The sequence below is a fragment of the Aethina tumida genome, chromosome 5 (assembly GCF_024364675.1).
Source record: "Aethina tumida isolate Nest 87 chromosome 5, icAetTumi1.1, whole genome shotgun sequence".
Classification (NCBI taxonomy): Eukaryota; Metazoa; Arthropoda; class Insecta; order Coleoptera; family Nitidulidae; genus Aethina; species Aethina tumida.
Genome location: NC_065439.1, coordinates 21680005 through 21696250, shown reverse-complemented (window position 1 = coordinate 21696250; position 16246 = coordinate 21680005). Strand labels below are relative to the sequence as shown.

At 24.1% G+C, this 16246-nt stretch overlaps 2 protein-coding genes across 3 annotated transcripts in view; one reads left to right on the top strand and one right to left on the bottom strand.

Annotated features, from left to right (window-relative positions):
* Positions 1 to 16246, bottom strand: part of LOC109603788 (uncharacterized) — a 46412-nt gene that overhangs the window by 14053 nt on the left and 16113 nt on the right. The gene's annotated exons all lie outside the window — the stretch shown is intronic.
* On the top strand, positions 19 to 918 carry LOC109603789 (uncharacterized). Its single transcript, XM_020020286.2, has 2 exons — positions 19 to 132; positions 355 to 918. The coding sequence occupies exons 1-2, from the start codon at positions 123 to 125 to the stop codon at positions 819 to 821; spliced, it is 477 nt and encodes a 158-aa protein (XP_019875845.1). The 5' UTR covers positions 19 to 122; the 3' UTR covers positions 822 to 918.

Sequence of the window (16246 nt, the reverse complement as noted above, 5' to 3'; positions counted from 1 at the left end):
TTATAGGATGTGGTATATTTTTAGTTTTATTGACAGTTAACAACTGTCAGGATGTGGTATATATTAGCTTATATAAACTAATTGTTTTTTTATTTTAGTTTAAGTTGTGCATTCAAATCATCATGACAAAAGGTAAGTATCTATATTTTAATTGAAAATTAAATAACTACTAAAAAGTGACATGTACATGTATGTGCAATAAATGGAATGTTGTTTATTTTCCTTTCAATATATAAAAGTTAAAATAAATTTAATACACTGCTGTAGATATTTGAGTAATATGACTGGAGATCATAAAAATGACAACGTTCATAATTAAGAATTAATATTAATTTATTTAAAATCTGTTTTAAGCACCACTAGTTTCTCCAAACATCGGTTGTTGGATTGAAACAAATCGTCTTCTTCCTGGAGCTTTTAAAGTTGATGGTACAAGTATAGGTAATGACGTTTATATCATCAGAGTTCGATTAAATGGTGGTTTGTACCCTGGGAAACATGTAAACAACATAGGATCTTTTGCAACTTGGGCCGGTGAAGAACACAGAGTTAAATACATTGAGATGTTATGTTATTCACAGATGAAATGGGTCAATTGCTATGGTAATATAATTCCCTCGAATTGTTTTATTGGTGGACACGATGAAGATGGAGAGGATTTGTATGTCGGAAAGTGTTATCACGATGGAAATGTTGTGGTTGGTGGTGTGAAGAAGGGTGAAGGGGTTTTAAAGTATGGATGGTTTGGCTCAGAATATGTTAGTAAAAGATATGATATTTTGGTGGCTGTAGACGATGTACTACAAGTTGACAGTTCTTAACGATTTACAAATGTTTGTGGAATAAATATAATAGTAATAATCTTATCAAAACTGTTTATATGCTGTTTAATAAACGAAAATAAATTATTTTTTGTCATTTTGTTTTCATAGCAAAATTCTCATTTTCAGACCTAAATAAATAATATTAATTATCAGAACATTTTTGACAAATAAGATTTGAAAAACTCATTCAAATGATAAATACTTATTCTATAATAAATAAATCAATGTCTTAAATTTCAAACAATAAAATTTTAATAAAAATTTAATATATTTATATATTGATTTTTAAATGTAGATTACTTACAAATTAAAAAAAATATATATTAATTAAATTGCAGCTAAACATACACATAAAACCTTGATAAATCACTTTCCTAGCTTTATTACTGATATTTACATACTTATTATAGATATATCACCATAAATCAATAACAGATAGGCATCATAAATTACAAATATGTTTTTTTTCTACCCATTTGACAAATACATTTAATCGTCTGACATGTCGTGAAGTAATACAGATTTGAAAATTGGCTAATAAATGCGTGAACTGGCTCACTGAATTTTAGAGCAGCTTTGAATAATTTTTTCGTATGTGCCAACGTAACTGGTTCACCGTATTTTGCATATTTTTTAAACCGTAAATTGGGATATATATAACGTGTCATTAATTTCGCAATTAATGTCTGATGTTTCGGGACAGCTCAATCAAAACATACCATTAAAATTCTGAATGACATATTTAAAAATATATTTCTATGTATATTCTGTAATTATTTATAAGCTAATTATGGATGCATTTCTTTCGAAAACGGGGTAAACGAGTTTTAGTTTAATTAAATTAATATGCGCATATTTTATACATGCATGAGAAAAGTATAGGAGAGAATTAGCTTGATAATACTATGTTAATACAATCAGTTTCTGTTTTATTGAAACAAAACATATCTGATAAGGATAATGTTTTTATTTTTTATTTACGGTGATTTTTTTATATATTACAGTTTAATAACTAATTCGTTAATTAGTATGATCGAAAATATGTTAAGAGTTGAGACTTATTATCTAGATAATTCCTTTTTATCTTTTATCTCTATTTATATAAATAAATTAAGGTAGGTAATAGATAATTTATAACCAGAGGCATCAGATATTGGTAGAAATATTTATAATATCTTGATAAACTATTCATGACTAGAGTATAGAGAATACTGGAGAAATATACTGCTATATAAGGTTTGTAGATCCGGCCATTACCATCTTAAGCCTTAAACTTTTATGTTTATTTCATTTTAGATACCATGATACTTTAAAAATAATTTTATGCAGTCATACATTTATTTTAGAGAGTGGAAAGAATAAGTTGTTTATAATTTTAGTAATATTTCATTCCAAATTCAAAATCTCCCTGAAAGATATTAAGAAAGTGCATAAATTTTGATTGACTAGTGTAACCTAGACTGTTTCAAAAAAATCGATAAATTTTTTTTTCTTATTTATATCGAAAATCTTGTTGGAAATGGTAAAAAAAATATTGTGAAAGTTGCAGCTCTTAATATTAATATTAAGAGGTGCCGCATCGTAAATTTTAATTTCCCGTTTAAATAACACGAGAACGTTGTTCTCTTGAATTTTGAAATTTTTTAACTCTCATTAGAGATAATATTTCAAAATGATCAAAACAGATTTTTATAGAAAATTTATCGCTCTACAAAAATTGTCTCTTACAGTTTCTTGATGTATTCATTTTTTCAAAAGTCATTTAACATTAAAGTTGGGTTGATTTAAAATTTTGACATTTTTCTCATTTTCTGACGCAACCATCAACTTTATATGATATTTTTTGTAAAGAATTCAATTTTCTATAATTTATTTCCGAAAAAGTTTTTGATATTTTTTACAGATCATAAGTTATCTGCAGAAAACTAAAAATTTTATTAAATAAATGTTATTTTGCTGCTTAAAATTAAGCATTTTATTTAAATAAATAGATTTTTACTAAAAAAATTGATTGTTTATTATAATCAAAGTAGTATATATCGTTACACTAACAGACTTTTATTACAATTGGGCAATTTTTTCCTGTATTCACTTATAACTAGCAATAAGTATTTCACGAAAAATGAAGAGACAAATTTGATAATCAAAATATTTTATTCTTCACTTTGAGTCTATTTAATTTAAAATTCAAATTGAATAGCCAAAAATTAAAATATGAGTGAGGCTTTATATATTTTATAAGAAAAAAGTCAGACGATTTCTATTTTGAAAAAGTATTTTTGCAGTTAGGTTATTATTTTCTAAAATTTAATATAAAGATATCCATCAGTTTCTTAGTCCATGATTATTCTACACCCTAAACAAAAAGTTCTCAGTGACAGTATGCTGGAAATGCCACTGATGATAAGAGATAAAATTAATAATTAAAATATTTTATTATTCATTTTATTTAAATTTCAATTAAAATTGACAAGAAATAAAATTTGTCTGATTGTGAGGCTTTAACTATTTTAGGAGATATAGAGAAAAAGTATTTTTACAATCAGGTTGTTGGTGTTGATGTTGATGTTGATAAAGTATATTATAATTTAATACAACAACAACAATAAAATTATCTTGGTGACAATATGTTTGAGATGAAAATAAATAAATTAAATACTTTATTGTCCAACTTATTTTACTCTCTTTTGTTTTAGGTTCAGTAGTTTTATTTAAATATTATCTTTCGTTAAGATAAAAGTCAGAGAATCTCAGATATCTTTATTTATATCTAGAAAATTTTTATTTTCTCTTTTTAGTGAGATAAGTTTTAAGATAATGTTCGTTATTTATGATATTTTTATCATATTTTAACAAACATCCCATGACTTAAACAAGGTGCAATTGGGGGGCATTATTACAGTTAAATTTCCAGCATCGGAAAAAGTTGCGCCAGTCATTTAGCTGTTATGAAATTTTCCCACACACACACTGCCACCATTTAATCAAATTAATGACGGGGTTGTGCAATATAATAATGTCAATAAAGGCACGAAATAGGATACTTGCAAGATTCGTAACAATGAACGTGTTTAGCTGTCGCTGCGATGTTATAAAAAAGAAAAAATGGCAATTTGAATAAAATTAGATTGACGGTTCTCAGGACGTTGCCAACGTAATTTTCCGTGTGTAATCCGTAATGACGAACGCGGCGGATTAATTTGGTGTCATTGTTGTTGTTTACACAAGACGAATTTTTCAGTTGTTTGCGACGTGTCGTGTTTATGTAAATTGGAACAAATTTTGTTTTTAAAAAATTTCTTCGTGACCTGCTTTTCAGCAACGGTGATCGATTTAACCAGTTTATTGTGTTTGTGATTTTCTGTACTGGTTGTTTGTAATTCACCAATTTGTCAAACACAAAAACGTGGTATTGTTCGAACCGATAATAGAATGAAGGAGAAAGTTCGCAATGAAAATGTACTTATTCACGTCCTTGTCCTTCCTCGTTCGAGTTTGTCCTTTTGTATTACCTGCAACAAACAAAAAAAAATCGAAATTAGCTCGCTAAATAGAAATTTCACTTTAAAATAATGAACAAATTGATTTAGTTTCTGGCTTCCGATTGCGGACAATGCTTCCTATATTGACGCCGATTTTATTGGCAATTGAAAATGTTTTGTACGAATATTTATGGGCATTTTTATTGGTTCCGATTCGATTTTCATCGGTTCCGAATCATTTCTCGGTGTAATTGTTATTTTCTATTAACGCGCCGATCTTTTCCTGGCAATACTACTTTCTCAAATAATTCGATTCAGACGATTTATTGATCACGCGATGGAGTTAATAACTATAACAAATATATTAGTGCGGTTAAGAGACCGACGTTTCCTGATTCATTCCAGTTAAACTGATGTTAAGTGGCATTAAGTTGTAATTGAAATGAAAATGGGCATTTTTAATTTCTTTTATGGTTATGTATATTGTTAGTATGTTAAATGATCCGTATCGTTTATTATCAAATTATCTAACTGGATATTAAAGCTACAAACATGTGGAGACTGTATAATTATTTATCCAATGGAAGGATTAATAAATATAAATTTTAATATTTATTAATATAAGAAGATGAGGTAAAGTAAAAGTTAAATGATGAAGTAATAATATTTATTAAAATATTATAAAACCAATGTTAAAATAATTTTATTAATTTAATTTATTAATATCAATAAAATTTATAAACCACAAAATTAAGAACTAGATAGTTATTTGTTAATTAAGTTTATTATTTATTTTTATTAAAAAAATTGCTAATTTAGAATATTTTGCAACATATCTATTTTTTATATTTCTATTTTTCATAAAATATCATTGAAAAAAACCGTGTTTTTTTATATTGACAAATTTGCATAAATTCATATATTTTTAAATATTGTGATTAGTTATTAGACCTATAAAAAATTCAACATTTAATTTAGAATGTCACTCTAAATTTTTAAAATTTCATATTAATTAATTTAAATTAAATTCATATATATTTTTTTTAAATTTTTAATTAAATTAATTTCATATATTTTTAAATATTGTCATTAGTTAGAATTTTTTAACACGTTTACATAAATTTTAATTAAATTGAATTGTTGTTCTAAATCTAAATTTATTATATTTATTATATTTTAATATCTTTTTTAGAAATCATTTTATCAAATTTAATTTTTTATTGAATTTAGGATTATTTTTTTCTTTTAAAATGTTTTCTTGTATTCTTAAATATAATGTTTTGATTAATTAGTCGTTTTTAGTAATTAAATTTAATCTCAACATGGGTACATTTTTTATTTTCATTTCATTGTCATAATTATTTTTTATCTTTTAAAATTCTGTCTGTAATTTCGAATATTGAGATTTTTTTGAACAAATTTTATTTAAATTGAATTGTTTGTTTTTATCTTTCAAAATGTGTATTTTTTTAATATTAAAAAATTGTTGCTTAAAACCTTTTTGTAAATTTTACTTGAGTTGTATTATCGTATTTTAAAATCTTTTAAATTTTATAACAAGCTTTATTATCTACTTATATAACAATATAAATGGAGAGTTTTTAAGTAAATAAATATTTTATTGAGTAAATTATTAGAAAATACATTCTTGTAAAATGTCTATTCTGTCGATTCTGAAAGTTGTACAAAATTATTCTCTCCACCTTTTCTCTAATTAATAATCAATCACAGTTTCTCAATAATGTCAGACCAGATAATTATGGAAACCTCGAAGAAAAGACACTCAAGCCACCGCAGAAGAGGCTCGTCCATTTATCCATAAAATCCATCTGTCCACCATAAACAATTTAATTGATTTTGACATGTCCACCGTACGGTACACATATCACTTTAAACGGGGTCAATTCGTGGATTTACGAGCAAGATACAATTTTATGCACGGCCCATATGACGCACATAAAGAAAATAAAAGCTGGAAAAATTTCACCGATTTCGATAGATAAATTTTAATTGGACACCTATTTATCGGAACTTGGAAAGTCCATTTTCCAATGTTAAGGAGTTGCTGCCACAATTTTAATGGTAGGTGTAAATTTAACGTGATCGTGCACCGGTTACCAGGAAGCGAAGCACGGTGTCCATTCTGGATGTTCTTCAACGTAAACTTTCGTTTCAGCAGGAAATAGATTAAAGCGACGAGAATCTTTCAATTAAAGTCGTTCACAGCCAACTTATGGACATGTAGAAGATATGGGTATTCCAATTTCAGTCAGCACACTCACACAAACAATGAAAATACAGCTTAATAAACAAAAATGTAAACAAAAACTGCCCCATTTACGTCGTCCCACTCGAAACTGGGTCAGTGATTCCAAGGTGGCATTTCCAGCTCAATTTTTTTTTCGCGTGTGTGCAAAGTACCGTAGGTGCGCCAGTTGTGACATTAACAAGAAACTGGAATACCCGATCGACTCACGAATGGGTGCCTGACATTTTGATTTGATGAAAACCAGTCATCAAGTCTGCGTTTTTTTTTTTATTATTATTTCGCCCGTCCACCTTGACATTGGTCGCATCTTGGGTGATCAGACGTTAAGAATGGAGATCAACGAACTCGCTCGACGATATTTGGTGGCTGACAGTCGTCACTTTCCTCAAACGCGACATCCAGACAGGTTGAACGTTTACGAATATGGCGATTCCGTAATAACAGTCTCCATAGATCGGTTCGTGGTAATCGGACAACGTGTGATCGATCCGGAAGGCCGATGATTGGATTTGCTCTGGGTCGTTGGATGGGTTTATCAATTTGCTCTGGCCGATGTTTTGTAATAACTAACTGTAATTGGTGAAGGATTTTCGTTGTGTAATTAAATAGTTTACGGTTAGTTCAATAACTGTAGTTTGTGTGCCTCGTGAAAATTAGACTTTTTCTATGGGATGTTAACAAAATTAGGTTCTTGATAAAAAAATTTAAAAGCTTTTAAAATATAATTCAATATAAATAAAATTCACATAAAAGTACAAAAAACAATTAACTGATTACAATGTTCAAAAATACAGAGATAAATTTTGAAAGATAAAAAAATAATTTGTCAAAAAATATAAAAAAAGGAAAAGAAAAAGTATAGTGATGAATAAATTTAAAATAAAATCTATAAAAAATTAAAATATTAAAAATGTAGTAATGTTGGTGGTCAAATTTAAAACAATTAAAAAAAAAAACAAATTAAAATATATATGTCCTCCAATTTTTTTTATAAAAGAAAATTAAATATGTATTTTAAAATACAAAAAAGATAAATTTTGAAAGATGAAAAAATAATTTCAAAATCAAAAAATGTAAAAAAGGAAAAGAAAAAGTATAGTGATGATTAAATTTAAAATATGTTTAGAAAATTATATTAAAAATTATTTTTTTCAAAATTGTTTGGACAAAATACAAATAAGTATGTTTAAAAATGATTTTAAAATATTTTTAAGTCCTGAAAAATGGTCAACTAATTATAATATTTAAAAAAGCAGAGAAACAAAGACAAAAAAACAATTCTAAATTCTATAAAAAATATAAAAATGTAGCAATGTCGATAATAAAATTTAAAATAATTAAAAAAAAAACAAATTAAAATATTTATATATAATATATATTTTCTTGAAAAACACTTAACTGATTACAATGTTCAAAAATTCAGAGATAAATTTTGAAATATAAAAAAATAATTTGTCACTAAATATAAAAAAGGAAAAGAAAAAGTATAGTGATGATTAGATTTAAAATAAATTCTATAAAAAATTAAAATATAAATATGTAGTAATGTTGGTGACCAAATTTAAAACAATTAAAAAAAAAAACAAATTAAAATATGTTCTTCAATTTTTTTTATAAAAGAAAATTAAATATGTATTTTAAAATACAAAAAAAGATAAATTTTGAAAGATGAAAAAATAATTTCAAAATCAAAAAATGTAAAAAAGGAAAAGAAAAAGTATAGTGAAAAATATATTATAAATTATTTTTTTCAAAATTATTTGGACAAAATACAAATAAGTATGTTTAAAAATAATTTTAAAATATTTTTCAGTCCTGAAAACTGGTCAACTAATCATAATATTTAAAAAAGCAAAGAAGCAAAGACAAAAAGAAACAATTCTAAATTCTATAAAAAATATAAAAATGTAGCGATGTTGATAATAAAATTTAAAATAATTAAAAAAAAAACAAATTAAAATATATATTTTCTAGAATTTTTTTATTTTTTTTTATAAAAGAAATTTAAATATGTATTTAAATGTACAGAAAAATATAAATTTTGGTACATAAAAAATAATACTAAAATTAAAAAAATAAAAAATGGAAAAGTGTAGTGGAGATTAAATTTAAAATAATATGTAGAAAACATATTAAAAATATTTTACTTTTTTAATTTTTTTGATAAAATAAAAATAAGTATGTTTAAAAACAATTTTAGAATATAATATAATAACTAATTATATTAATAAAAAAAGTAGAGAAACATTTGAAGTACAAAAAAACAATTCCAAATTTTATAAAACATGAAAATGTAAAAATGTAGTGAAGTTGATAATCAAATTTAAAATAATTCCTAAAAAATCATATTAAAATATATACTTTCTTATTTTTTTTAAGAACATTAATTATGTTTAATTGAAAAATATATTATAAATTATTTTTTTCAAAATTATTTGGACAAAATACAAATAAGTATGTTTAAAAATAATTTTAAAATATTTTTCAGTCCTGAAAACTGGTCAACTAATCATAATATTTAAAAAAGCAAAGAAGCAAAGACAAAAAGAAACAATTCTAAATTCTATAAAAAATATAAAAATGTAGCGATGTTGATAATAAAATTTAAAATAATTAAAAAAAAAAACAAATTAAAATATATATTTTCTAGAATTTTTTTATTTTTTTTTATAAAAGAAATTTAAATATGTATTTAAATGTACAGAAAAATATAAATTTTGGTACATAAAAAATAATACTAAAATTAAAAAAATAAAAAATGGAAAAGTGTAGTGGAGATTAAATTTAAAATAATATGTAGAAAACATATTAAAAATATTTTACTTTTTTAATTTTTTTGATAAAATAAAAATAAGTATGTTTAAAAACAATTTTAGAATATAATATAATAACTAATTATATTAATAAAAAAAGTAGAGAAACATTTGAAGTACAAAAAAACAATTCCAAATTTTATAAAACATGAAAATGTAAAAATGTAGTGAAGTTGATAATCAAATTTAAAATAATTCCTAAAAAATCATATTAAAATATATACTTTCTTATTTTTTTTAAGAACATTAATTATGTTTAATTGAGTTATTTTAAAACTCAGTCTTAATATTTTTGAAGTTTCATAGATTTTATGAAAAACTGAAGTGGAGAATAGTTTACTCCTCTGATAATTTAAATTTAATAATGAATCTCTCGACGACCTAAATAATTCGTAACAGTTAATTAAAGATGTGTACGTGACCAAACACTTAACCATGGATATTCGTTAATGTTTACAGTTCAAAAACAAAAAATTTAATACCGTTTGAGTAATGAGAAACACATGGCAGATAGAAAACCAAACAATAAAATTTTCAGGGCCCGGTAATTCAAAATCCAACACATGTTTAAATTTTCTATGCAAATAAACGAAAATTGAGATTACGATTTGTTAATTCAATTAATTGACAAACAAGTCTCGTTACTAAAACACGGAATTAAGCAATTTACTGATTACCATAAATCATCTTTTTGTATTTCTCTCAAAACAATGCGTTACTGTGGGATTTTCTGTATAAATTATCCAGTTTAGTCATAAAGCTTTCTTAGTAATTTGGTCATTGTTTTATAATCTTACACAACTTACCAATAGAAAAAATTTAAAGTGTAATTTCAGTTCAACTTTCCATCAAGCAAATTGTCAACGGTGCATTTAATCTACAGCTTAACAAGAGCACAACACCTTGTAAACTTGTATTAGATTCAAGGTAGACAAACCGATTTTTAACCGCAATTCCATTTCCTCCTTCAAATCTTCAGACTTCAGACTTGAGTAGCTTAACGTAGTTTTGTTGGTTTTTTCAAGGTAACCTCTTTAATTGTTTGGCTGTTGTTGTTCGATCGAATAATGTGAAACAACGTATTTAATATAAGGCGATAGTTTGCATATATTATATTAATATTGAAAATTATCGTGACAATTCAAGGACGAAAGAAGGGTTCTAGGCCTAGTTGCCGTTTCTAATCAATCTGTATTACAAATATATGTTTATTACAGTTAAGTTGGTTATTTATGAGCTGTTAATTGGGATTATATCCTTAAAATTGTTATATTATATGTGTCGTTTCAGTCATTAAACAACTTTTCACATGCATGTATTAATTAAAATGATGTGGAGACTGTTATCTTCAGGAATGCTGAAATTAATACATACAACAGCTTTACGAAAGATATTTAATTAATTAATTATTATAATTGTAAATTATTAAAATATATCTCTTTAAATATAATATAAAAATTTATTCTTATAAATATGGTAAATTATTTTTTCTTTTATCCGATATTTATAATTAAACTTAATTTAATTAAAATAAAACAACAATTGGGTACTCCTTTTTCAAAATGTCTGAAATATTTTATTATTCCTTAATAAATATGTAAATTGTGGGTAAAATAAATAACTTTATGAAATATTCTGTATATTAATACTGCTTAATTATCAGAATATTTCTTTAAAAATATATTAATATAAAAAAATATTTTAATAAATATTGTAAATTAATTTTTTCTTTACACAATATTTATAATTAAACAATTTTGAAATATTAAATTTTTCTTTAATATTTTAGTAAATTAATTGAAATTAATACACGCAATAGTTTTATGAAGGATTTTTAATTAATTATTCAAATTTGAAATATAAATTTTGCTCAAATTTCATATTTCTTTAAATTTAATACAATTGTTGTAAAATTGCAGCCTTTCCGAAGAAAAATAAAATAATTGTTTTTTTTTTAATAATTAATTACACACAACTTTTTTTACGATTTAATTATTCTAATTCTAAAAGTTAATACTGTTTAAATATTAGAATATTTAATTAAATATATAATAATATAAAAAATATTCTAACAAATAAATTATAATTATTATTAAAAATTAATTTTTCCTTTGTCCAATATTTATAATTAAACATTTTTATTTAAATAAAATTGAAAATGAACGAAGTTCTCCCCAAAAATTGAAATATTTCATTTTTCTTTAAAAATTATTTAAAATGTTGAAATTAATACACACAATAATTTTATGAAAGACTTTCAATTAATTATTCTAATTTTAAATATCCTAATCAATTATCAAAATATTTCTTTAATTTAATACAGTTATTTTAATAAATATTGTAACTTACGTTTTCCTTTACCCAATATTTATAATTATATTATTTAATTTAAATAAAATTGAAATTAAAGTTTTTTTCGGACAAAAAAACCTAAAATAATTAATTACACAGAACAACTTTATGAAAGATTTTTAATCTAATAATTAATAATTCTATGGAATTAATTAATAATTCTATGGAAAAAAAATTAAAATATGTAATTTTTCATTAATAATTATGTAAAAAATTGAAATTAATCTTCCAACAACTTTAGGAAAAAAATATAATTAATATTATATATTACTGTTTGATTATTACAATATTTCTTTAAATTTAATATATTAAATAATTCTAATAAATATTGTATATTTTCTCCTTTAATCAATATTTATTTATTATTATACTTAATTGATTCAAATAAAATTAAATGCAGTTTAAAAAAAATATTATTTAATTAATGTTGTGAATTAAATTGAACAATAGACAATTATGTTTTAATATTAGTAACATAAACACTTAAAAATAATCAGCTAATGGAAAAAATATAGTGTTTTAACATTCAATAAATTCCTCAAAATATTTGAAATATTTAAGTAAAAATGTTTAAGCGTATGTTATAATTTAAGAAACAATTTAAACGAGTGCAATTTTTTGTTAATGATAAACAATCTTAACAAATTTTTATGAAAAGCAACAATCTAATAAGCAAACCATATTTTATAACACATGTTGAAAGGAACGAAAATCCGTTTCAGTAAATCCGCATTGCCCAACTGATAAATTATCATGCGAAAACTATTACCGAAATATTTTGGAGAAATTAAGGAACTGAATTGAAAACTTTCTTTCTTACTCAATGTAAAAGAAAAAATATGTGTTTTCACCTTATATAGTTAAAATTTTAGTACTGACATGAAAAAATGGCACACTATTAGAAATCTAGCAAAAGTTGCCAGGCTGTTGGTCAAGTTCATCACTCAATTTTCATTATCACTGTTTCAACCTGTTGTTTTTAAGTGGTTGTTATTAATGGTTGTCAATCAAAGAAACCGACGTAATTAAAATGTTTAAGGCTTGACTGGTGTGAAATATGAGGTGATCATGGCATCTGGTGCCCTTCAAGGGGTACACATTTATATTGCTGTTTAATCCTAACAAGCTCTAATTTTGTAGTACCGAAGAAAAGTCTTAACCGAAGTTAAAAGTGAAGAAAGTAGGTGTGCATTTTCATGTACATGTTCCACGTATCTCTAAACGAAATCTCAACATGCCACCGTTAAATGCTACCTACGCGTCGCCTTCACTGCAATTATTCAATTTGCAGACGTTTCAATGTTCAAACCGTTTTTAAGGTTCGTCCAGTTGTGCTGTTCTAGCCAAAAACATTAATTAACAACCGTATATGGCAGAAAGTCTATTAAATTAGAAAAAAAACTGTCATTGTATCTAAATGGAAACTTTCGAATCCTTTGCTGCCCCCCCCGGACTTGCATAACGGGGAACAATGGCCAAAAGCTTCGTCGGAATCGTGACCCAGAAATTTGGGCTTTGGGCGAGGTCCATGTGCCAGGTGAACGTAAGCTGTGCAGATCAATTGTTTGATCGCTGATTATGTGATTGATAGGAATTTGTATTTTTGCGACCTTGCGGTCGGTTATGTAACGACGAAAGACAATATTGGGATCGATTTTCTGTTTGTGGCGACTAGGATTGTCGGCCACCTTTCGCATGATGTAAGATCTAGGTGTTTGGTTTTTGTGAAAACAATAGTTTTGTGATGGAGGAGGGTTCTCAATGTTGATTTGTGGGTGGGGCATTGTTTTTGAATAGTTTGTAGCATTGTATGGTAGTTGTAAGATTGTTTAACCTATTAGTCATAAAATAGTTTGACTTACAAATTAAATAAGTAGAAAATACTTAAAATTTTATTTTACTCAAAAAAGAATAAAAATCAAGTCCCAATTATTTTCCTTATCAATGCAACGAAGTTTTTTTAAAATTTTTAAAAATTTAACATATTTTTTTTTAATATTAATTTGTAAAAAATTTTAAAAGTGACACTAAACATATTATTACTTATACAAAAAGGTTTTTCAAAATTTTACAGAATTTAACACTTACATTTATAATTTACAAAAAAGTAGATTTACTAGAAAAATTAAAAAAAAATATTAATTTATATATGAAATTAATTTTTAAATATTTGACAAGAGACACTAAAAATAAATTTTTATCTATACAAAAAGGTTTTTTTCGAAATTTTACAAAATTTGACACCTATATTTACTACAATTTATTTAGAAGTAGATTTACTAGAAATATTAAAATAAATATTAATAATTTTTGTATGAAATTAATTTGTAAAATATTTGACAAGGATACTAAAAATATATTTTTATCTATACAAAAGGGTTTTTTCAAAATTTTACAAAATTTAACGCTTATATTTATTATAATTTATAAAGAAGCAGATTTACTAGAAAAATTAAAATAATATTATTAATTTTTACATACAATTAATTTGTAAAATATTTGGCAAGAGACACTAAAAATAAATTTTTATCTATACAGAAAGGTTTTTTCAAAATTTTACAAAATTTAACGCTTATATTTACTATAATTTATAATGAAGCAGATTTACTAGAAAAATTAAAATAATATTATTAATTTTTACATACAATTAATTTGTAAAATATTTGACAAGAGACACTAAAAATAAATTTTTATCTATACAAAAAGGTTTTTTCGAAATTTTACAAAATTTAACACCTATATTTACTATAATTTATTTAGAAGTAGATTTACTAGAAATATTAAGAAAAATATTATTAATTTTTACATAAAATTAATTTGTAAAATATTTGACAAGAGACACTAAAAATATATTTTTATCTATACAAAAAGGTTTTTTCGAAATTTTACAAAATTTAACACCTATATTTACTATAATTTATTTAGAAGTAGATTTACTAGAAATATTAAGAAAAATATTATTAATTTTTACATAAAATTAATTTGTAAAATATTTGACAAGAGACACTAAAAATATATTTTTATCTATACAAAAAGGTTTTTTCGAAATTTTACAAAATTTAACACCTATATTTACTATAATTTATTTAGAAGTAGATTTACTAGAAATATTAAGAAAGATATTATTAATTTTTACATAAAATTAATTTGTAAAATATTTGAATGAGACACTAAAAATATATTTTTATCTATACAAAAAGGTTTTTTTAAAATTTTGCTAAATTTAACGCTTATATTTACTATAATTTATAATGAAGCAGAGTTACTAGAAATATTAAGAAAAATATTATTAATTTTTACATAAAATTAATTTGTAAAATATTTTACAAGAGACACTAAAAATAAATTGTTATCTATACAAAAAGGTTTTTTCGAAATTTTACAAAATTTAACACCTATATTTACTATAATTTATTTAGAAGTAGATTTACTAGAAATACTAAGAAAAAAATTATTAATTTTGATATGAAATTAATTTGTTAAATATTTGATAAGAGAGACTAAAAATAAATTTTTATATGTACAAAAAGGTTTTTCAAAAATTTTACAAAATTTAACACATACATACTATAATTTTATATAGAAGTAAATTTTTTAAAAATACTAAAAAAATATTGATTTTTATATGAAATTAATTTGTAGAAAAAAGGAGATCAAAGATATATCTTTTACTTATATTTACTAAAATTTTATACAGATATAGATTTATTAAAATATGAAAATAAATATTATTATTTTTTATATAAAATTAATTTGTACAAACTTGAGAAGTAACACGATAAATTATTACTTCACTTATTTATTATTAACCTATTTTCTATACACATTAAGCTTCGTACTGAATAAACACAGCAACAATTAAAACCGAAATCCAATTAGCAAGACCTTCAACAATGCAAAAAAAAAGAGTTTTGACCCACGCAAAATACCCGCTTTGAATGCAATTAGTTAACCGTGCACGCGGGTCATTGTCTGGTTTTTGCTCTAGTAATTTTGGCGGCATTGTTCAAAAATAAATGCGCCAACATTCGAACAATATGTATTTTCTTCGGATTTGCATATTTGATTGCCATCTAAAAGAAAACGGGGAAAGTTGATGGACCGACGTTCAACCATCGACAGCCAGTCGTTTCGACTTTTGTGATTTCCAGACGATCTATCTAAACACACCAAACACGTAACTGGAAATGCAAATCGACGAATTAGAATTTTAAATTTCGCGTCTTAATCACATCCTTTATTTTTTGCATCGATGCAACCGACACACATGCATATCTATTAATGAAACAACAGTTGTTTAATTGAATATTTTAATTTAACCTTTTGCATTGATGCGATGTGAAACAAATTCGTCCGTCGGTAGGGGAGAAGGAAATTTTTGAAACGTGGGTCGTTGCAGGAGTGGCTCCGTGAACTTTGACTCGTGCAACCGGCTTAACACGACTGTTGTGTATCGCGGAACAATTTAGAATATCATCTACCTTGACCTATCATTCCGTTGTGTTG